General features: G+C 43.2%; 1 protein-coding gene across 1 annotated transcript in view; it reads left to right on the plus strand.

Annotated features, from left to right (window-relative positions):
• LOC306749249 (inactive phospholipase C-like protein 2) overlaps window positions 1-25,165 on the plus strand; it is a gene marked incomplete at its 5' end in the record, with an annotated part of 60,684 nt that overhangs the window by 32,721 nt on the left and 2,798 nt on the right. Inside the window, 4 exons of the mRNA XM_079232514.1 lie at window positions 3,141-5,627; window positions 10,909-11,112; window positions 14,251-14,326; window positions 22,010-22,119. Coding sequence (XP_079088640.1) covers window positions 3,141-5,627; window positions 10,909-11,112; window positions 14,251-14,326; window positions 22,010-22,119 — 2,877 coding nt within the window. The remainder of the gene's footprint in view (window positions 1-3,140; window positions 5,628-10,908; window positions 11,113-14,250; window positions 14,327-22,009; window positions 22,120-25,165) is intronic.

Consider the following 25,165-nt stretch of genomic DNA (forward strand, 5'->3'; position numbering starts at 1 on the left):
CGAGTGTGACAGACCACTGCCCTTCAGTTGATGTTGGAGGGCTCGTCTCACAGCCGGCCCCACGCCCAGCCATCAGGGAGTGTTTGACCCAGCCCGGGGCGACCGGCGTCACCGCAGAAGAGGGGATGGGGGAGGTGTGGAGGCCTACCGAAATACCCACACATCACTGCAGCAACAGGCAACCAAGCCCGAAGCACTTGAACACACACACACACACACACACACACACACACACACACACACACACACACACACACACACACACACACACACACACACACATCTTTACCAGGAAAGACCTCAGGGGCTGTGAATGGTGAGAAAGTGCAACAGAAGTGCATCTAATCAAGGGGAAAAAAGATGGCTGCATGTAGGAAAATACAGAGGCAGAACTACAAGAGTTGTTAGAAGGTAATTCAAAAGTAATTTACATATAGATCACCAGCCATATGATTTAGCATTTAAAAAAATTCCCTAAATATAATGCATCGTCATTTGCGTGTAAAATGACCCTTGACAGAGACATTTTGCCTACTTGGTTTTGATTGAGAGGCTGGAGCCGAGCAGTATGTCATCCTACGTCGCTGTCCAGCCAATTGTAACGGCATGTTAATGAGACACAAGATTACCCGTGCACTCTTTGACCTTCTGTGGCGACAGCACTTCCCTAAAGAAGGCCTGGAAACAATCAAGAATGAACAGATCTCCCCCTCTTTCCACTTGCTCAGTCTGCTTTCTGTCTCACAGAGCTCTCTTCACACATCCCCAATTCCCCAGTCAATGTAGTAGTCCATGTGACTGATTTTTGCAAACCAGATGAGCGATCAACTGTGTTTTGGAACTGCTTTAAAAAGACTAGAGTTGTTAACTTGTAGTTTTCTTTCTCGTGAGGCGAAAAAAGCTGGCTAGTGAAATAAAACAGCATGACATTTAGGTTGAAATGTGATCTCTTGATTACGGCCTACAGATTTATCTTCCTCGACCAGCCCTATGATGTGTTGAGCGGATGATTTATTGGAAGAATCAAGAGCATGACAAAATGAGACAAAGATAGGATTAGCATCAATGTGGTGGTCTGTCTGCCTCTCATGATAATTGGTTGACAAGTTCTTTACACTCCAAGGTTACCCTCTAGGAAAGAGTTGGAATTTTATTATCCTACAGCTGAACCAACAATTCCCTTCCTTACCTTCACAGTCTTGGCAATGGCACATGCAATACCATGTGCTGGGCGTCTTGGCATAGGCTCTCACAACAATACCATGCAAATACTTTATTGAGAGAGAGAGAAACATTAATGCCTGAATAAATGTATTTTAAAATAATAATAAACCTTAAGACCTGGGTGGTCCCAGCATCATCGGCACCATCTGGTGTCAGACCAGCGGTGCCACTGACTAGATTGTCCAAAAGGTATTCGCATCCACATTAAATAATGATTCAGGAATCTCTTTTACAGATTACAGATTTGTAAAATATGATATTGAGTACTTAAGCGTAGGGTAAAGAGCTGGAGGTCGTAAAACAAGAGCGATGATCATGTCATATCTTCGGCTTTGCATCAAGTGGTGCTCATTAATCGCTATGAGGTGCCGGGTGTCATCTGGCTCGGACCCTCAGGTGGAAGATTGATGGTCCTGAGGGGATTTCACTGCGACTAGAGTTGAACCATGCTCAAGGGAGATCCATCAGTCACTGTCCTGCAGGGAAGACACACCCACTCCTCGGTAGCTCTGGGGTTCTCTGCACTTTCTAGCTTGTCTTTCTTCAAACTAAAAGCAAACAATCGCCATGTAACAAGGAGAAAAACTATGATTGGGTGACCCAAAGTTCTTTTGAAAGAAAAGGGATCCTCCTTTTGAGTTTCAATCAGGACAGTCTCAAAGGCTTTGTTCCTAGAATTTTTAATATGTAACAGTAATTTGTGGATTGGTTTAGTTTTGTATTTTGATGTACTGTACTGTTATATCTATTTGGTATGCATTATTCAACAAGCCTATTTTCCAAGCCCTTAACCAGGCCATCTGCATTCGGGCTGTCTAGCTAACCACAGCCTTGTGTCGAAATAGGGCAATGCTGTCTGTCTGCTTTCTGCCAGCTAGACTCACAACCTAAAAGCTGCAACGGTTCAGCCATGCCTTGGCAGGTGGTGTGTGGTGCATCTGTTTTAGTTCTTTCACAAGTTTGGCTTTTGCCTTTATTGTCAAGCTTCCAAAGACATTTCACATTTCAATGTCGATGGAATTGGCTGGCAAGCAATGTATTTATGAGAGGTTGCCCACAGGATGAATAATTAACCACATTACATTTGCAGTTATAATGTAACTTGAAACGGGTTTGAAAGCCCTTACATCTGTTTGAGAGATGAAACCATTCTGACTTGAGCCAAGCCGAAATGTTTTTTTGTGCAGTTTTGTACCCTATCATTACAGCAAGCAGCCCTGTTTTAAAAAGAAAATGACCTCATGACTTACAGTATATTACGATTTGTCTCAAGGGAAAACCCCAGAAGTTACTCTGCCTTCACATGAAGTTATGCAATTTAAAAGATGAGCTCAATAATCATACAAAGAGATGTGTATTTTAAATTAGCATATAATTATCAATTGGCTATTGGTCATTAATGTATTATAACAAGTACTGTTTTTTTCCATTGGGATGTCAAATGTCAAAGAAGACCCCTCATCATGCCCATCCTCCACTGTGTCTCATCTCCATAAAGCATGTTAGCTCAGTGCTGGGAAGAAAAAAAATAACTGAGAACTGGGTGTTTAATGGCAACCCATTAATATAATCTATCATATTTATGCATTCAGCAGCTCAATACAATTGACTTATTCCCATAAGTCAATTGTATTGAGCTGCTGAACGCATTAATGTATATTATGTCCCTGAACATTTTAGCATCATAACTTCTTGTGTTTAGATTTAGGAATTTTATTTTAGGATTAAATGTGTATATATCTACCTAGGTGTAGAGACTAGCTAGCTCAGTCTCCTTTCTCCTCTTCTATATATTATAATCTCACTGTAGTGTTCACTACAGTTCAGATACATGATACAAAGATGCAGATCAATGTGTAACCAATACATCCTTCTCTACCCCAACCCAACCCTCTCCACCCCTTTTCTTTTCCCAGGATTGTTCCAAACAGAGGCAGGTGAGGAAGAAAACGGTTTCCTTCAGCTCAATGCCAAGTGACCGCAAGATCAATAGCACAGCTGCTTGCATGGCCTTCATGATGGAGGGTTGTGAGATGAAGAAGGTGCGCTCCAACTCACGCATGTACAATCGTTACTTCCTGCTCGATCCAGACATGCACTGGCTCCGTTGGGAGCCATCCAAGAAAGATTCAGAGAAGGCGAAACTGGAGATCAAGAGCATTAAGGAGGTCCGTTTGGGAAAGAAAACCCCAGTTCTGCGCAGCAATGGACTCTCAGATCAGTTCCCTGATGAATGCGCCTTCTCAATCATCTATGGGGATAACTATGAGTCCTTAGATTTGGTAGCCAGTACAGCAGATGTTGTCAGCACCTGGGTGATGGGCTTGAGGTATCTGGTGTCTTATGGCCGGCATACCGTGGACATGGTGGAACCCTGCCAACCGAGTCTTCGAACATCTTGGATTGGCTCAGTGTTTGAGCTTGCAAATATGGAAAAAGACGGACACATAGACCTGTTCAGGGCCACCCAGATAATCAAGGGGCTCAACCCTGGAATGAAAGAGTCAAGGATAGAGCTGAAGTTCAAGGAACTCCAAAAAGCTAAAGACCAATACGGTGAGGCAATTAACATGGACACCTTTGTGGAGGCCTACTGTGAGCTCTGCACCCGCCCAGAGATCTTCTTCCTACTGGTACAGTTCTCCAGTAACAAGGAGTATCTGGACAGTAAAGATCTGATGCTCTTTGTGGATGTGGAGCAAGGTGTGGAAAGTGTAACAGAGGACATGTGCAGGGATATTGTTCAGAAATTTGAGCCATCCGCTGAAGGTAGGGAGAGGGCCTACCTCACCATTGATGGCTTTACACACTACCTCCTCTCCTCCGAATGCCACATCTTTGACCCCCAGCACAAACGTGTGTGCCAGGATATGACCCAGCCTCTGTCCCACTACTACATCAACTCGTCCCATAATGCCTCTCTTCTGGAAGATCATTTTTGGGGTTCGTCAGACATCAGCAGCTACATCCGAGCTCTAAGAATGGGCTGTCGCAGCATTGAGGTCATTGTATGGGACGGCCCTGATAATGAACCAGTGGTGTATGTGGGTAGTTCTGTAGCTTCACATCTTGCGTTTTCTAAAGTCCTGGATATCATAAACCAGTATGCTTTTGAGAGCTCTGAGTATCCCCTGATTCTCTGCTTAGTGACCCACTGCTGCACCCCCCAGCAAAGGGTCATGGCACAGCATATGAAGAAGATTTTTGGAGACAAGCTGTTCAATGAACCCCCCAACAAGGAGGACAACTACCTACCCTCCCCTGAGAAACTCAAAGGTAAAATCCTCATTAAGGGCAAGAGACTTCCGCCCAACTGTACGGATGCTGAGGGTGATGTGACAGATGAGGAAGAGGGTCTGGAAATGTCTCGAAGAGTGGGAGCTGATGAGAAGGACCAGCTGAATGGCTTAGGTTACAGAAGACTCAGACTGTGCAGGGAGCTCTCTGATCTTGTATCTCTCTGCAAGTCAGTCCAGTTTCGGGACTTTGAGATCACAAAGAAAGACCAAAAATACTGGGAGATTTGCTCCTTCAATGAAGTAGATGCAAATAGGTTTGCCAATGAGTTCCCAGAGGAATTTGTCTGTTATAACAAGCGCTTTCTCTCTAGGGTATATCCCACACCTATGAGAATTGATGCCAGCAACATGAATCCCCAGGATTTCTGGAAGTGTGGCTGCCAGATTGTGGCTATGAACTACCAGACACCAGGCCTTATGATGGATCTCAACCTGGGCTGGTTCAGGCAGAATGGCAACTGCGGGTATGTTATGCGGCCAGCCATCATGAGGGAGGAGGTGTCCTACTTCAGTGCCAATGCTCGGGACTCGCTGCCAGGGGTGTCGGCTCAGCTTCTTCACATCAAGATCATTAGTGGGCAGAATCTACCAAAGCCTCGTGGCTCTGCAGCTAAGGGTGATGTGGTGGAGCCCTACATATATGTGGAGATCCACGGCATCCCAGCTGACTGTGCTGAGCAAAGAACCAAGACGGTGTCCCAGAATGGTGACAACCCAATTTTTGATGAGAGTTTTGAATTCCAGATCAATTTACCAGAACTTGCAGTCCTGCGCTTTGTGGTGCTGGATGACGATTACATTGGAGATGAGTTCATTGGCCAGTACACCATCCCATTTGAGTGCCTACAGCCAGGCTATAGACATGTCCCGCTACAATCTCTGACTGGAGAGTTCCTACCCAACACCACTCTGTTTGTCCACGTAGCCATCACCAACAGACGGGGAGGAGGAAAGGCACACAAGAGGGGTCTTTCTGTCATGAAGGGTAGGAAGGCCCGAGAGTACACAACCACCAAGACCACAGGGATCAAAGTAGTGGACGAGCTCTTCAGAGCTTCTACCCAGCCCCTGAGGGAGGCTACCGACCTCAGAGAAAATGTGCAGGTAAGAAACTACATACTTAAGGTATTTATGGAACATAATCACAAAACCATTATCAATATTATGTGTGACACTATGGCTTGTGTAGAAAAAGGGTTGAAGTGTGTATGATGGTGATCACTTAGATATAATACAATAGATGCAAAAACAAAAAAGGTTTCTTAGAGCTACACTGTTTTAAGACTCAGTTCTTGATCTAGGTAGATTTGCTACAAGGCATAATAATGGCTTAGTTATGGCACTATTGCAGATCTGCTCTTGGGGAAATATGTGACAATATGTTTTAAAGGAAAAGCATCTTCAATTGCTTCGACTTTGCTGGAGACACTCCCAACTCTATTTCAAACATATCCAAGTTGCTGCACATACAAGTCAATAAGTCAGTTTTTAGTATCATTGGCAGGATCATCAAAATAATTCATGTTTATGCTCTGCAGACCCTGAATATGCTTAGAAATTAATATGGTATTCTGAACATTATATGTTATGTTACAGGATATTCACTAACTTTTATAATTATCTGCATATTAAGTGAAGATATGATAGGACAGACAAGTATTTTCCACCTAAATAAGCAGGTTCAAACTGGTGTAAGACTTTCTGGTTGGATCCATTTAATTTGCAGTTGTGGGTAGAGGCCTGTCACTAATTATGTTCTATTGATGTTGTAGAACAGGACGGTAATAAATTGACATTGCTGTCCCATTATGAGGTTTATGACTAGTGTGATCATTAATGAGGAACAAGCTGCTGGGCTTGGTGCAATTCTGTAAAACTCTTCTAGATGATCAAATGAAGATTAGTAACATGATGCATATCTGGCTGATGACCAGTAGCAGAAGCCTTCCAGTCTATCTGCCAGTTTGTTTGTAATGACTGAAGGGTGTAATATGAAATGTGTTTATTTTGAGGGCCAACAACAATAAAATGCTGGACACGTTTAACTGTTGTCACGACTATTACAATGTGTAATAGTTGATTTGACAATCAAATAACCAAACAAGATTATTTTAATAAAATACAGAAGGGAGCAAAACAAACCCAACCTGTCTCACTAAACAAACCCAACCTGTCTCACTTTAAAGATATAGTGGTTTAGGCAAATCTGACCACTGATTGTTGATTGATGTTTCTGTATAAGGAGACATCTCGTTAGACGGGCTTGCGTGTATTCCTCCAGAAGCTAATGTAGCACACAACTTTTTATTTATCAGGTCATAAATACCAGGGTCGGTCCATCTGTCTTCAGTAAGCAGTAACCTCAGTCTAATGGCACAGCAAACAAAAGACCCGACCAAACTAAATAAGCAGAGATGTGATTAGAGATCCTGTGGCATGCTGTCATACATTTTTCAGTTGTGGAAGTAGGCAATCATCTGAAAGAGGACGTTATTTTCCACTCCAAGACTCTAATACAGAGAGTTTGGTTTCTGTTTCGGAGGGAAAATTGATCCTGTAATTTTAGAGGCAGTAACAATTGAGCCGGAACGAGATAATAATTTCAGGAAGGTAATTTTAGGAAAAACATTTGAAATAGAATCCTTACCAAAGTGTTTTCTCACGAGGTAAAATATTATAATATTTTATATCCAAGTGTTGCTTGTTTGAATAATCTGCATCCGTGACACGTCCTTTGTTTTCTCCCAGGTGTGAGTCAGCATGGTAACATGTAATGAATAAGACATTACTTTGGCTCACTGTGTAGACAGACCCTAATACAGGCTTTTCAAACATGTATTCACTTTTGTAAAACTACAATCAAATAATGTATAGTACATGTTTAATATTTGATCAAAGGCATGTTACATTTCATAACTGGCACTGACTCTGTCCTGTAGCTCTGAATTATCGGTCATAACATATGGCTTTGGAAAGGAATCTGAAGGCATATAAAAAAAATGTCAGTTCATGATTGGATGTGAACCGGTGTCTTTTAACCTGATCAAACGTTTGAAATGTAAATTTTTGTTTTTTAAATGCGGAGATAGAAGTTGATGAAATGAATGAGGGGAAATTGAGAGGAAGGCTTGAAAGAGGATACATGAAGAACAAGGCATTTGCCTTTTAAATGTAAAACAAATGGACAGTTGTAAAAGCTTTGCCGAGGCCAGCTGTGTGGAGCCCGATGCTTTTAATCTGAAGGGATCTGGAGGGCCGACGTGGGGCCAACGACCCACAAGGCAACAACCAGGCCAGTTTTGGAAGTATCCCCACCTCTGACTTGAAGCCAAGATTATACGTTACCCTAAGAAAGAAATACCTTTGGAACTCACAACCGTGGCCATGAAAACACACACACACACACACACACACACACACACACACACACACACACACACACAGTCAAAAGTTTTATGTCACCTCAGCTCTTTTAAGACTCCTTTCATCCCATAACAGCTAAGCTTCCCGGTGGTCTGCTTTGAATAATGACCAAAAGTGTGTTTGACAATTAAAATGACTGAGAAGATTCATGAACATTGACCAGTGGGCAGATAGGTTTTCTATGTGGATCTATGCAGAAAATCAATTATTTCCGTGGGTGACTTGAATTAAGTCTTTTCCGTCGTGCTGCTGCCCATAAACCTTAAGTGTTGGTGGAGGTGGAGGAGAGCTGCCAGCCTGGAGCTTCTTTTTATTTGCTGAACAGTGTGTGTGTGTGTGTGTGTGTGTGTGTGTGTGTGCGTGCGTGCGTGCGTGTGTGTGTGTGTGTGTGTGTGTGTGTGTGTGTGTGCGTGTGTGTGTGTGTGTGCGTGCGTGCGTGTGTGTGTGTGTGTGTGTGTGTGTGTGTGTGTGTGTGCAATCAGTGGCACAATGACTACCACTCAATTCTGTGGAGTGGAGACACACCTTAAATCAGAGAGAGAGAGGGAGAGGGAGAGAGAGATTGAGAGAGAGAGAGAGAGAGAGAAAGAGAGACAGAGAGAGAGAGAGAGACAGAGAGAGAGAGAAAGAGAGACAGAGAGAGAGAGAGAGAGAGAGAGAGAGAGAGAGAGAGAGAGAGGGGGGTGCAAACAGAAACAACAGCAGTGTTGTAACCGGACATAGAAGCTCTCGTTTGGGGAATGTTAGAAGGGGAGTAAATTGGGGGAAGGGAGTAATTAAAAAACAAGCCTCTCATTAGTGTATTTTTTGCACCATGGCTTGGAAACAGTATAGCTTTTATTGCGCAACAATTATCGAGGAAAACATTCACGCACGTGGTCCCGTGCAGACATGCGTGGAATAGTGCAAAGCATAATGAATGCTCATAACTCTGACTCTGACCACACTGAAACATAAACACATGCAGTCACACACATGCGTGTAGTTCTCACACACCCCAGGTTTATTTAATCTAGCACCCCAGAGCTGTCCCGCTTTCACCATTGTGCTTCTTCCCATGGCTGTGCTCAATGGCCCAAGAGGTGTTAACTGAGGCCGAGGCACAGCATACAGATTTCAACTGCGTCCCCTGGGTGCCCTCTCCGTCCACAGAAAGGCCCCACAGTGACAGCACATCCTCTGGGGTGGGGATGGGTGGGAGGGGGGGTTCCTGGAGGTCTAGCTCAGGGAGACAGCTGGTTCCCACACTGCAGTGTGCCGAGTGTGTCGACGGACTCCCAAGTACCAACACTGGCGCTCTTATTCTCTCTCACGCTCACCTGCCTTGTGTTTTTCAACGATTCTCAGAATTTTTTTAATCTTTATTTTACAAGGACTACTACCCATTGAGATTCAGAATCTCTTTTATATTTGTCGAGGGAGTTCTGGCCAAGACGGAAGCATGACAAGTTTCACATAAAAGAAAAAGATCATCATTTTTCATCACCCCTCACTCTTTGCAGTCGGAGATTCGGTTCTGTGAGACTGCTCTTTTGAACTCCTTCTCTTTCAATGTCCCTTTCTCATCTCTCAGCTCGCTCTGTCACACTCGCCCTTTTGGCCGTGTTAAAACCAAGTTAACGAACGGGGTGCCGTGTGAAAAACAGTGGGCCTGGTTTGGTTGCTCGGATTCCCATGCTGGCAGAAGAATGATATGCTGTTAGATGCAGTTGCCCGACTGCTGGTGCTGCAAAGCCTTTGAACCCAGACGTGCGGAAACTCTGGTTTCTGTGGACTGGAGAGCAGGCTGGCTGCTCACATTGTTTTGCATAGGCTCTATTGTGAGAGTTGTGCAGGTTGAGCAAATTATCCAATTGGACAAAAAAACAAATGACAATGTTTTCAACCAATTTCATGGCTGTTTAGAAATCTTACTAGACGCTTAATCAAAAAACTAATTATGTTTTGTGTTTGGAGATCACTAAAGGTGTACGAGCCGAGGTCTTCTGAATGGTTTGACACGTGATATCAGCTCACAGTGCTCGCATATTTTGTCATTTTCCTTCGTGACGCATTCCATTTTTTGGTAGATGCATCCCAAGGACACATGTGGAGAGGAGGAGCTTGAGGATCAAATCATTAACTTTGTGATTGATGGCAGAACTAACTAACTGGTAGCTAACTGAGCTACAGCTGCCCCTGATAAAAAACAAGATTTGCCGTCAGTGCTCGATTAAATAAACAGAACATGTTTAGATGGATTTCTTTAATTATCAAGCAGCAGAGAGCTAAAATAGTCAGTGGTCCATGTAGAAAACAGGAGGATACGGAGAAGAATGCTTTGGTAATTACTACATTTTTTATATAGATATTTGTAGTGGGAGAAGAAAGATAAACACAGAAGATATGTGAAGAAAAGAGGAGGAGGAATGTAGAAAGAGAAGGACGAGTGACTGCATGTCCGTTTCCTTCACGCTGGTCAGAAGTTTGGCTCCTGAGCCTCCGGGCTGCTGAATAAGTGGACTGACGTTATGGGAACCTGATAGTTTTACGAACACCAAGACAAACACTCTGCTATCTTATCTCGTTTCTGGCCTGAGGGGAGTGTCACAATCCCCCTCATTAAATATCTCCACTCAAGGTCATATGCATAAAGTCATTGCAATATTTGGCATTCCATCGGGATTACGATCACCTCGTTTGCCAAGCACAATAACTCTACATGAATTTGTCTCCGTTGCTTTGTTTACTTTGGTGCTGTGGGGACAGCTACGAGGTTCATCACACAAGCACACACAGAATATGTATGTCTTATTTATGTATCTAGTTATGCTGGTGACGTTAACACTTACTTTTAATTAATGCTGCTTCCCAGAGCAACTGGGAATGAGTGAACAGTGATGCAGCACACAGAGTTGATTTTTTTTCACTTATGCCTTTTCATGGGTTCACACCCAAATCCTTCATTGTTTTCTCCCCCCAGAATGCCTTGGTGTCCTTCAAGGAGCTCTGTGGCCTGACCCCGGCAGCCAACATGAAGCAGTGTATTCTGACTGTTTCCACCTGGCTGATGAACAGCGAGCGGGCGCTGAGGGTGACCGTGGACCTGAGCGAGACTTACCCCACCATGGAGGCTCAGGGTCCTGTGCCGGAGCTGCTGCGCAAAGTGTTCACTGCCTATGACATGGTAAGAACAGTGGACAACAGAAATGCTTATACGGAACGACTTAGTATGGTGCTACACATTCAAATCAGAAATGATTGTAAAAATAAATAAATATTAAGTTGCGAATTTAGTACGTGCGCATATTTAGCTCCTACATTGTTCATGTGAGACAATAACCCTCTTTTTACAGTGTGTAACCTCTGTTTAAATATGTACGTCAGTATCCTCACAGCTGGATGTGTTTTACAAGGCCTCTAAACAGATAAAACCACCTATTTAGCCAGTCAGGTTGTCAAGATACTCTTTGTATAATTTCACGTGTCCCTCTCCATCCCTTCTCCTCTCTTACAAGAACACTGCATTTTTCACCACTTGACATTGGCACGGCCCAAGAGGGGTGGTTGGAAGACTGTCTGTAATTAGTTATCACCCGCTGCTTCCTCTTCCCTCCTGCGAGGCCTGGTGGGGAGCTGGTGAAGTGGGTCATGAGCGAGGAACAAGGCTGTTGCGTCCACGCTGCTCAGGTCGCCCGCGCTCACCTACAGCAGCGCACTGACATCAGGAGCGACGCGCCGAGCGGCTCCAAATAGAATCTGCTTGCACTTTTATGAGGCCTCGCACCACGCGGGAGGTTTGAGCCCCGTCAGCAGCTCTCACGCTCCAGTCCATAAAAAATAACTTCCAGGGGACAAGCAGAACAGCGGAACCATAATCCATATTTCAGAGTTCAGAGAACTTTTATTCCCAGGCCTAACAATAAAACATTTTGTCATCAATTAATAATGACATGTCACTTTCTGAACCATTTAGGGGTTCTATAGCTTTACCCCATAGGATAACCTTTTCGGTAAGGTTCCAAGTCCTACCTAGAACCCAACCATATGTGAAAGGTTTAACCCAGAACCCTGTAGAGAAGTGGAAATTAGTCCGATTTAAAATACAGAAATTATAATGTTATAAATAACAGGCTCACAATGCATTTTGTTTTATTCATGCAGGAGGCCCTTAAGAGTTTTATGCATATTTTGATGATCATTAGTGATCATGAATCGCAATTACTTTGGCAAGGATAATCGTCACATGAAATGTTCATATCGTCCCATGCCTGCTCATGATGCTCCTAAAGGGCTGTGGCTGATCACTTGAAAAACACTTTTTTTTTACGGAAGTAAATGGTTCTGGGAAAAACCTTTAGGCCTTCAGGAAGAACCCTTTTGAAACCCTTATCTCTAAGATTGCAACAGTGGTTAGCAGTGTTCACGTGTGATTATTGCCTGAGGAGCTAATATAATGTTGCACGTACGCATATTAAACTATGATCTGGTCAACTGAGGGCTTGAGTTTACTACTCAGAGGTTGGCCTGTTGCCACACTCCATGCTGAAAAACAGAGGTGTGTGTGTGTGTGTGTGTGTGTGTGTGTGTGTGTGTGTGTGTGTGTGTGTGTGTGTGTGTGTGTGTGTGTGTGTGTGTTGTGTGTGTGTGTGTGTGTGTGTGTGTGTGTGTGTGTGTGTGTGTAATTGCATGGGACTTCATGGCTGCCAAAACCCGGCCATTAACTGTAGGATATCAGTGTACGATGCATGTCCACAGTCACCCTCATGTGGGCGGCTGCCAGCCAGCTTTGTAACCCTCCGCTGAACAAAAGCATCATACACACCCACAACTGTACGCTTATTCATTGACTACACTCACCATTAAGAGAGAAATGACCCAAGATGTTTGAGCACAACACAGGCATTGTGTACTAATATTCATTCTGTGTCCATACTGTTACTGATTGTATGTTTTTATTATTTTTCTGCCTGTGCGCCGCCGTATTGTGTTCATGCGTTGTCTGTCCGGTTCATTCTCGTATCTCATTACCGCCTGGAAAATTTGGTTTAACTATTTGGATTCAAGGTTGAACTGAAAACTGAATACTTTTGTGGTCGAAGGTCATTCTTGCCTCACAAAACATGTTTTTGGCAATAACTCAAGAATTGAGTGCAAATTCTGACCATTCCACAAAAATGTCAAATAGGATGAAATGATTTTACATTTTTCGACAGATACGGATGTAAACTGGCAAAGGCATACAACCACTCGGTGGTAATTATAGTTTGTGGGTAAATGGCCAATTGTGAACAATGCAACATTGTGTTGATCCATTTGGAGTGCAGAAGAAATTGTGACTCACTTTGTTGTGTAGCAACTCTTGACAGTCAAGCAGAAATTAATACACAACAGTAGATTCCGAGGTGCTACTTTCAAGACCAGAATGCAGTGCAGCTTCACGACACGTTGCATTCAGGACGCTGTTGGAAAGATTTGCTCTCTGTCTTACTTTCGCTACAATTCTCACCTACACACACATCTCACACTACTCACAGACTTATGGGGGTTTCCACAGATTTTCCTTTAGTTTCTTGTCTTAAAACCATCCCCTGAATGAAGGGACTGTCCAAAATGAGCTCATTTTATAAAAACAGTTTGCACTCATGCCAATTCTCATAAGAATAGCAAAACAAGGAGAGGCATGAACATGCACTCACAGTCTGAGAGTCCACTTCCTGTCTCCCTGCTGACAAGGAGTGTGAAACTTCATTAGCTCACTCCTCGCTGCTGCAGGGCTGGTCCAGCTGCTCCTCCTCCGCCTGTGGGATGATGTTTATGGCGCATCTGAACAACGCTAGTTGCAAAAGTAGAGGTGATAATAGGCAGTTCCATCTCTGTCACTCTTGGTATCATATTCATAGACAGAATCAACTATGTTGACATGCATTGCAGAAGGAATTTGAATCGGAGTAGCTCTAAATGTATCTTTCTTTTGATGGACTTAGCAATTAATCAACTAATGAATGAAGTTACTCTCCATGAGGTGGTTTTAGAGTATACATTCATATAAGCCACTGTATTAGGTAAGCGGCTACAGCAGAGGGTTGTTTGGAAAGCAAATCTTTAAGCCCTCTTGCTTTTTGCAAGCTTTTATTCACAGTTAAACACGGCTGTAATACCAAACAGACTGCTTATAGCTTAGATTTTCACATTAATCGTATCTAGCTTACGGAAAAGACTTAATTCACACCAAGTGTGTTTCTCTTTTTAGGCTTTTTAGGTTTGTTCCCATATGATGCTGAGATGTGATGCAAATGAAGTGCATGTCTTCTTTGTCTTATAGATGATCCAAACCAGCAGAACACTGATCGAGTCGGCCGACGTCGTCCACTCCAAGCTCACACAAGCACAACGGGCAGGTACGCTGCATTATGGGAGGAGTTTGCCATTCCAGTTCATCCTCTCCCTCTTCTACACTGCAGAGCATGTTGCGCACAACTGGATGTGTAATCCAAGCTGTTAATGGACACAAATGAAATGACCTCTCTGTGCATGTTTCTTTAAATTGAATAAGAAAAATACGACACAGAGCAACACTACGTCCATTTGAGGAGATGAATGTTTTCAGTCCAGATGAATCGTGCATCTGCAGCCTCCAAATGCATTGTGTGTTGTGTCCTCCCGCCTAATAACACGAGCGTAGTGTATCCGGCTGCTACAGCATCTCCGTCAACATCAACAGCAGTGGCCGCTGTCGATAGAACAGGCCATCATCAGTGAGTCAGCACCGAGTAGTTATCATGTCAGTGGGCAGGTGAAAACAATCAGCCGGCCGCACAAACAAAAGGCTCCAGCAGAAAGAGGACAGAGCACAAAAACATCAGTTGCGAGCAGGAGAGCGTTAGCGATGTCAGGTTAGAGGGACTGCAAAACAGATGGAATTGAAGCGTTTCGGCAGTGCACCGTTTTTTGAAAAGGGTGCTCAATGTAAGAGGTCTGACCTTTTTAGGAGTGAGGACTAAATTCAGCCGAATAAGAGTGAGCAGAGAATCTGCTTCAAATAAAGAAATCCCGTGGCTTGTCTTCTCCATTCAACACTAATTGTTCCTCATTTGCTTTGCTTCTCTGCTACGCAGCAGTGCCTCTGCTGAAGAGCTCCTCAAATGGGAGCACGTAGTTTGAATGCTGACGTCTTAATTTCGCATGTTTATACCTCCCATTCTTTCTGTAGGCGACGGAAGACGTAGCTGAGACTAATGTGAAACCTCCTGATTCGGGCTTATTATAGTTTCGTAATTGCTGGTGTCAACCATGTGTTGTTTGTGTGTTGTTGTGTACGACGAACACACAGTAGAAAGGGAATGCTAACTCACTTGCTAATGCCAACCCAATATCCTGAGGCTGATAAGCCAATTTAAGCCCGCTATGCCCAGCATTACTCCCTGGTGTCACACAGAGGCAGCCGTATGCTTCACTCACCCCCACCACAACATGCCAAGATGATATTCGTGTTGTGCAATTACCCAGGGATGTAGGTTGAACGCCGGGGCTTCAATCGCAGAGTTGTCCCCCCAGCTCTGAAGGTTCTCCAGCCCAGAGCTGGAAGCATCTTCAAAGACGATGACTGCAGAGTTAAGCAGATCTTAAACCCCACACAGCCACAGCCACTCTCACAGCAGTCGTGCGGTAGCTGGATACAGGAGGCTGATGCTCAGCTTACTGCTGTGGTTTTTGGTGGGAAAAAAATGACACATTTTCAGGAGCCACTGTAAGAAAAGCAGCCTTGTTTTGTGCCTCGCGAAGCATGATTGTTTAAAGTAATTCATTTTTCGAAAGGTCCGCAAAAGCCCAGGGGTTGAAGCATTTTCTCAAAGAGCATGTATAATCCTGACAATCCAATTGGAGTGAAAACATGGCAATTGCTAAATTTTGAGTTACAAGGTTGTTTAATGTAAGTGCAGCATCAAGTGATACAATGAGGCAGGGGGCTGGAGCGACAGCCCTGAGGGGCCTCAGCTGCATGCCGAACAGCTCTGAATAACTCTTTCCCCATCGCTCCCAGGCACACACGCCTCCCACCAAACCGCCGGCAATCTTAAATGTACATAACTGCCATTTCTGTTCATCCGTGTTTACGGACATTCGTTGTAGTTGCTGTAGTTTTCATGCGTGAAGCTGAAAGATGAACGTAATAATGTAGCAGCTCTTTTCAGACATACTGTGGTTTTCCAACAGGCTGCCAGAGAAACAGATGCCCCTGCACGGTTTCCCAGAATCCAATTACTGAGCGTCTTATGTGTTAAAAAAATACATAAAAATACATAATGTAACCTATTGCCACAAATCAAACTTGGGAAATAACAATTCTAAACTTTTAATGAAATTCAAACCGTGTTGCCCTACGGAAATGTAAAGTAAGGTCGTTCAGAATACAGAGATGAATGAATCTGACTGCAGTACATATTGTACATTCATAATTACAGAAGCAAATATAAATGTGTGTCAGCAATGAACTGAATATCAATTAAGTGGATTTCAAGATAAGAAAAATGCGTGATGGGGAAATCATGACGCTTCATACTGTCTCCAAAAGGCCACATTTTTAGATCTGCTTTAATAATCTCCCTGCTCGTTAATAAAGTAATTACTTTCCGATATTAATGCAGTCACTTCTGTCCCGCTCCTCCTCTGAGCGTGCTCTTTATCCCCTCCATCTGCTTCCTGTCTCATCAGGTCCCTCTCGTCTGTGTATCGGATGCTGCTTTTTGGTGGCAAATATGCAGAATTCTTACATAATGGGGCATCGAGTTTGAAGTCTGGTTCTAACTGTATGATTTAGTGCAAATGGTAAATTAAATAGATCTGTAGCCATATTATTACAGGAACATTAGCCGAGAGATTGTGCACTGTATTAACTGCTTTAAAGTGTGCTTGAACGTGCTGAATATGTGACAAATTGAGAGGGTTGAGCTGCTTCACTCTATTCTTACGATCGGTGGATCTAATGAAATGCTTTACAGACTCACCTGTCTCTGAGCGTGAAGGCAACAACAAAAACCCATTCTCCCTCTTTCTGTCATCTTTGTCTTGTTTAGCATGTGTCGCAGTTCATTATAAGCATTTTATATGAGAGAGAGAGAGAGAGAGAGAGAGAGAGAGAGAGAGAGAGAGAGAGAGAGAGCAGAAGAACCACGGAGGACATTTGGATGCACCAACAAAATGCTTCATCTGCATTGTAATGGCTGCCAGAGCATGAATTTACCTCTTTTGATAGACTGACAAGCACTGAATGCACCCTTCAGAAGCCATCTCATAAGCCATATGATTATGTAGAGACTGAGCATGGCAATGGCAACAGCTTGAAAACAGAGAATCGGAGAGTGGGAATGGGGCATTTGCATGGAATTGATGGTTTTGTCCCTTTGATCGATCCGGAAGCCAAAGGCATAATTTTGGTGTAACGGCTGTGTGCGAAGTGGAAAAACAGGACAGGCTGTGAGCATAGGGGAGAGTGTGTGTGTGTGTGTGTGTGTGTGTGTGTGTGTGTGTGTGTGTGTGTGTGTGTGTGTGTGTGTGTGTTTGTGTGCGTGCGTGCGTGTGTGTGTGTGTGTGTGTGTGTGTGTGTGTGTGTGTGTGTGTGTGTGTGCTGTACCTAAAAATAATTAGAGGCTTTTGATTGGACCTGACACGTTTGCCCCCAGCCATTAAAAGTGTGCTCTGCTCATCAACAAATCACTTCTGCGACAAAGCCACAGTCCACAATGCCGGCTGCGGCCTGAAGCGAGCGACCTGGACTAACCTCTTACCTTCTAAATTGCCTTTTTTTATTTTTTTATTAAAGCAACGGGGAATGAGTGTTCCCCACTCATACAGTAGGCGATGAGAAACGGCGATGCGGGGACAGTTTTGGGTTACTATGGCTCTTACTTCGCTCCCTCCTCTCCTCTTTCCTTCCTGTGTTCAGTTTATGCCCAGTCATTATTGCAGATAATCAGTTTAATTTGGGCCGTGAAACTGACGTGTTGATGAGGATGGAGAGGCGCTGGATGATCCCCCCCGGGTACTATTGATGGCTCGCCATCTCACACACCCCGCTAATGGGGTACCAGATAGACAGCTGGGACGCACACTCTGGCACCTTCACTGTGTGTGTACACTGGTTTATGTGTCGTCTGCACGCACGTCTAATCTGTTTGTTATGGAGAGAACAACTCACACCCCTTCGCCTATAGCCTTTGCACCACAGCTTCCAGAAGGATTTTCTCACGAATTTCAGCAGACTCTCTGACAAATTTCCAACTAAAGAAGGTCACGATTGATAAGAGCACCGCAATCCTTTTATTTGTAATGATGGATATAGCTCACGTACCGGATTCTCTGCCCATGTGATTTGATCAGTTTGGATGACTAGCACAGCTCCAGTCTGCAGTCCGAGAGCACAGCACTCTGAGAGGAGAGACAGACAGGCCGAGCGTATGCAGCCTTGCAGCAAGAGCACACAGGGAGCAAGATGCCTGAATATTTCATATCGCTTTTGAATTTGATTTCATCACAATTCGATCGGTTAAATTTAGAGTACCTTTATAGGAGTCGCCGATAAAGCGATATATATACCAATGAATATCGCCCTGCATCCCGCCATGAACAGGTGCAAACTCACAGTATGAGTTTGGAAGCTGCTGCCGTCCTGCAAGCCCGACTGTGCATATTTATTGACGCCCCCTTTCCACGCAAAGACTATTTTCTCTCTCTGAGAACTGCAATTTTGTTGGTATAGTTTGACTCCATGGAAATTCAAGGGATAAAGACATCTATTTCCCTTCATCATCCCTAGCTTTGTACTGTCATTGTTTTCCTTTCTCTATTTGCAATGATAGTATTCTGACAGGCCTCTGCAGTGTGTATGACTTGATAAAATAATGAAACCCTGATCTGACTGTATTTATCTCCTACTAACCTCCTTTTCCATCTTTGTTTTCATCATTCTGTTTGATTTTATTATCTCTGCCTGTAGCTGTCTCCTGTCCTGTGTGTGTGTATGTGGAGCATAAGAGCTGCTGCTGCAGTACCCATTACAAAGGCAAAAAAAACCATTCGGTTCTATGCAGACTGGAAGCCACTACCGAGCTGTGTGTTTTTGTGTATGTGTCTACCCAGAGAAGACACGTTGTTGTCCCCTCGGTCCTCCTGTCTGTCGAAGCCCCGATCTCTCTCTCTCTCTCTCTCTCTCTCTCTCTCTCTCTCTCTCTCTCTCTCTCTCTCTCTCTCTCTCTCTCTCTCTCTCTCTTTCTCTTTCCAGGAGAGAAGCAAAGCATAAGATCCCGTCTCGTCAGAGTGTGCCATGGGGCCACATTTTGTTTATTATTGTTACTTTAAGTGACAGTAAGGAACATCCACTGTGTGGCTGCTGGGGCAAGGAAAAGCGTAATAATTGGGATATTAAATGCTTGAAGAGGCTGTGTTGCGACGAGCCGCCTCCAGCTAATTTCATCTCTTATTCGGCTCCCTGTCTGCTTTTCTCACCAAGTCCTGCGATCTCCTTGACTCAGCTCTTCACCAGCAGCAGCCCATTAACTACACCAGATTAGAAGATCAAATCAGCCCTAAACCCTGTTAACACAACTTTCAAGCTCTGAAAGAGATATTCTGCAAGGGCTCTACATCACCAATTATATGGAAATGAAAGATCAACAGGGGTTCAAGGTTGAGTCTGATGTGCACTGAAGGCCAGAGATCATGTTTTCTGTTTCTACTTCTTGACGTCTTTTAAGTGTGATGCAGATTATTTTGGACAATGCTGTTGTATATGTGTCAAACATATCATTATGTCAAGTTGCTGGAATGACATTTGCATACGTTTGGTGTGGTAAAAAACACAAATACTTGTTTATCGAGGCTTACAGTTGAGATGATGTGAGTAACGTGAGTTGTAACCTAAAAGAAGAGGAGTTTGGTAAAATAGAGATTTGTTGCACCTTTACATGACGCTGACCTTGGTGTTTTGAATCAGATGAGGAGGGTTGTATATATGTGTGTACATGTCCACACATGTTTGGAGCATGGGTTGGTAGAGGTAACTAAAACTGAAACGAAATATTGTTAGTAAACTGAAACTAAATGAAAGAATATCCTTTGAGAAAAGCTAAACTGAAACGATATTGCATGGTTAAAAAATGTATACAAATGTTTTTTTGCTATAACATACTATATAATATAGCATGACGAAAAAAAAGCGAGATTGCATTAATTCCTGTCAACTTTAGTGACATTGAACCGCAGAAAAAGCAAAGAGATGGCGCTGTGCCTCAATTGTTTCAAATTGGACACCTGGCCCGAACAAAAAGAAATCTGTAAAATCTAAAACTTAACTATAATAAAATTGAAAAGTAAAAACAATTTTTGGCCATGATGCATTAATCAGGATGCTTTTCTAGTGCATATTGTACCGGAACATTTATTAGTAAAACCAATTCAACCAGGAGAGACTTGTGTGTTTGACAACAACAATGTGATTAAAGGAAACTATGCAGAATCTGATTGGTTAATTTAAAGTGCACTCCCCCAATCAGCTGATGGAGTAATGCAGGGAGAATTAGAGACTGAGATTATGAATGAACAGGAGAGTAGACAGTTTCTTCCTGACTGAACTTCCGCTTGAGCTTCATTTAATGTTGTTGTTCTATATTTTATGTTTATCTTTTCCCTTGGTAAAAGGATGTCTGAAGTTATTTTCATGGAACAAGTCAGAGTCTGCCACTGGGCTGAGCTGAGGTAAACCTCCTGCCCTTCAACGAAAAAACAATTTAGGTCAAGACTTCTCTTGCCAGCAGTCGAGGTGTCAGATCTGCCTACGAGTCACTAAGGGAGCAGAGAACTAAAGAATGAATGACTTGGGGTGATGGGCTTTTTTATTTTTTATTATTATAGCATATTATGTGTCTTCAATGTCTTATCCGTGAATCAAAGCCGGAGTGGCAGAAGGCCATTGGCTGAGACACAGCTCTGGGAGGAGTTTGCTCCTAAAGCCCAGAGGATTAGTAATGGTCTGCGTGGGCTGAATGAAGCCGGACCTGCTGATAGACTAATTAAAGGTTAGGCTGCGCTGCGCTACCTCAATTTTACCCCTATTAGGAATGCAGCGCTTTGTATGGCGGACTGCTATTGTAGCCATTCATGTGCTGACTTTTGTTCCGCAGGTGTTGTGTTGTACATGCTGCAATACAGTGAACAACAATACATGAACAAAAGAACAAGCAAAAAAGGATACTTTGATGTTTGTATCTTCTAAATCTGGAGAATGGCCACTCTTGTTGGAGGTATGCGCTCTCTATATAACTCCTACACTTAAATAGTGTTGTGCTCTGGTTACCTCCTCATGATACACAGTAGAAGTGCAAACAGGTACACACATATTTGTACACATGCATATCGATGCACCCCTTCGCATAAGTATACGTAGAGATATGCATGTTTATATTAGGTACACAGACGTGCACACACGTCATACGTGCACATGCACACTTAAACGTACATATTAGGCATGGGGAAAACAATATAAATGAACTAGAGATAATACATATCGGGAAGACGACCTAACGGCCGATCCCTGCCAGGCCGAACCGGCTGGTGGTCGTAGGGTTTTTATTTTTCAGCATTGGGCCAGTCAGACTTGGCCTCTCCAATAATTTCAACAATTGAGAATTTGAAATGATCCTCCTTTTTGTAGACGGCTCAGTCGTTTCGATTGTGCTCCAGCTCTCCTCGGCATGTCGGTCCATCTCATTTTGCAAAACATCCTTCAGTGTCTTGAAGGTCTTCAGCATCATCAGATTCTCTTCATACCACAAAAACTGTGGCAAAAAAAAAACGTGTTCGGCTGGCGCACTCCGGTCAGTCGCATAAGAGGCCTCTCCATCTCAGAGTCCCAGGCTGAATTTCAGTCCCAGTATGTCCCTGCGGACAAACATGATACAAAAATCTCAATGGGACGAGACAAATTCAGCCAAATTCTATAATAATATAATAATAATAATAATGTACACTTTTATTTTATATTATTATCCACATGTCATGTGTGTGTGTGTGTGTGTGTCTGTGTGCAGGCCTGGACTTCCATGAGGACCTGCATCGCATCGGAGTAAAGGAAGGTCTGAAAGGACGCAAACTCCAGAAGGCCATGGAGAGCTACGCGTGGAACATCACTGTCCTCAAGGTGAGATGGATTGAGCACAACAAATACCTTATAATGGTACTTTATATATATATATATATATATATATATATGTATATCTCCAGTTTGAGTCAAGTACTGGTTAATACCTTTGATTGATGTCAACATGTGAGATTATTTTGGAGGCTATAATAAGCTGGATAAGCAATCCCAGATTCTGTTGCTGAGATTAAACTACATGGTGTCTTAAGAAAGCCCTCTGGGATAATTGTATTTGCCTCCTCTCTAATCCTTTCTAATCTCTTAATTAATTGCTCTTGATTCCAAACACTGTTTTATTTATTTGCTCATGCAACTATCTTGACAAGACGTGATAGGATTGTTTACACTTGTGTGTAGAAACACACACGCACACACACACAAACACGCACACACACGCACACACCGCACTAGTGTTCCTCATAAGCGTACATTGGCTCCCTCGGACATGCCCTGAAGATGATGCTCAGCAAAATGAATTCATGGCACGGGGAGATAAGGTTGCCCAACGCCCTCGTCTCATGGCTTCTATATGAGGCTGTGAGGATAAAACACCACATGCTGCTCAGACGGTGCTACGCACAGAGGGCCTGTTTTGCTATGAAAAGGACAGAGCGGCCAGGATATTTTTATCTCATCTCATCACCCTGAAATCATTTAGTATTGAGTGAAGAAGCTCCCTTGGCTGAGCTTTTTGCTTGAGTGTCAGGTCAGGTCGATGCTTGATTGCGTGATTCTTCTTCGCCTTTTCATGTCTGCCTTCTCAGATCGGAAGATAGCAATGATTAGGGTTGTAACTAACTATTAGTTTGATTAAATATCAATTGTTTATCAATTAACTGATTCTTAGTTTTGTTTATAAAACGGCAGAAAATAGTGAAGAATTACAAGTACTCAGAAATAAATGTGACAGCTTTATATCGTTTGTTTTGACTGACTAACAATCTTTATAGATTTAATTTACGAAAGTATACAATGGTTATTAATGAAAGCAGCAAAACCTCAAATTTAGGACACTTGAAACAACAAGGGTGATAAATAACCTCAATGATCAATTCATTATCAAAACTGTTCCTGCTATACTTTGACCGACTAAGCATTTCAGTGTGAGTGAAGGTAATGGATACAGCAGTAATAAACCCGGGCTCAATGTGTTTGTGTTCTTGTTTTTTGTTTTTTCGCGCTCTAATACAGCAGCCACATGTGCAACAGCTAGATTAATCTTAATCAAGCTTCATGGCACATGGAATTTGGAAACTCGTGTGCTTAAATAGCATAACAGGTTGACACCCAAACATAATCCCTTTGTCACCCGCACACCCTCCATCAACCCTAAAACCCTCTCATCCCTGCCTCGTCTCTCCGAACACACACTTCTCTCTGTCGTCCTTCCCTAGTCCTCTCATTTCTTTCATGAGCCTCATTCTCAATGTGAAGGCATCTTGGCGTGCACACATACTCCTCCTCCTCCTCTTCCTTCTCCCATTCTTCAGTTGTAAGCTGCGTCTCATACTGAACATTTGGTAAGAGCCTGGTGCATGTTTTCCAAGGCTGGCAGCCATTCGAGTTATTTCACCTGTCATCCTCTCCAGATGCTCAGCAGCAGTGGTTGGTATGATAATCTTGGTAATGCAATGCAAATATACCATAGATATGTCACATGGAACCACAACAGAGTGAGAGAGAGAGGGGAGACGCTGCGACCAATGTATCACCAATAGCAGTGATGACATAATTCCAGCCAAACAATGTCATCTAAAACCACACAATGAAGATGTGATGACACATCTCACCATAGCAACAGAAAGGACCACCAAAGGACAATGTTAAGGATCTCTCAACATCAAATAGCCGATTCGTGACCAGCGACGGACGGTGCATTTGTCATCTGTTGAGCAACCTCATCCTCGTAAACATTGCACATGCAATCCCAAAGTTAGTTTTACATAATTGCTGAATGCCCTTAAAATAGGGTTGAGCGTAGCAATGGTTACTTAGCCGGGAGTTTCACTCACTCAAGTCTTTAAATGGACTTGCTGTCCAGACAATTTCTTCTCTTAAAAGAAGACATGGAAAGCAGAACAGTGCCACATTTTCTTTTTTAACCACGTAGTCATTGAATTATTGAGATAGGATTAAGTCCTCTGGTCAATGTGGTTCCAAACGTTTTAGTTTTAGTTTTTGCTCCAGGGTTAAAGTGCTAAATCGTACTGTAGTTAAATAATCCACACCAGTCATCGCTACTCGTGAGCTCTGGAGCTACATGCAGCACGCCAAGCAGCATCAGGCACAAAGACACATTTAAAAACAAAGCAGAATGTTTCTAGAGAGGAGATTTCATTTAGAATATGATGAAAAATGTCACTAATTTTATGAAGTTGACAACGTAGAGTTCGCCACTAAATGTGTCTGAATTAGAGAAAAGTCTCTAACTTCTTCTGTACGACAACGCCCCCTGCTGGGGCCGAGCCCCACGGGCCCCTTGTGCTGTGAGAGGAAGAGTCGTGCTCTCTCTGTTTCTCAAACTGGCTCATCCACATGACTTTGGTTGTCAGATCAGAGCGTTTTTCTACCAGGGAGAACACCCTGTCACTCGTCGTACCTCGCTGCCGCAAGAAAAGCAAAGACAGAGAGACATAAAGAGGCATATTGGAGTTACTTTTTTTTTAAGATAAGCATGCTCCAAAAACATGTGGATTCTGGTTGCCTACCAAATCACTCACCATTGTAGTTTCTAATGTAATTAACTATTGTTTGAGGTATTGTATTACATAACTAATCAAGCCTCTGTTAAAGTCTTCCATCAAAACTCTGGCCCTCTTTTGTCTTGCCAGCACTCGTTTTATGTAGCTCGAGATTTATTTTGTTCTCTAGATGACAGTTCAAGTGAACTTACAGAGTCCATAGATGACAGCTCAAGTGGAGATGCTCTCAATCCTGCTCGTGCTCCGCTGTCACAGCACTCTCTAGCTAGGTCAACAACCCTATGATAATATCATCATAATAATAGTAATACATTGTATTTGTATAGCACTTTAAAAGGTACTCA

This window comes from Taurulus bubalis, assembly GCF_910589615.1.
Source record: "Taurulus bubalis genome assembly, chromosome: 17".
NCBI classification, from domain to species: Eukaryota; Metazoa; Chordata; class Actinopteri; order Perciformes; family Cottidae; genus Taurulus; species Taurulus bubalis.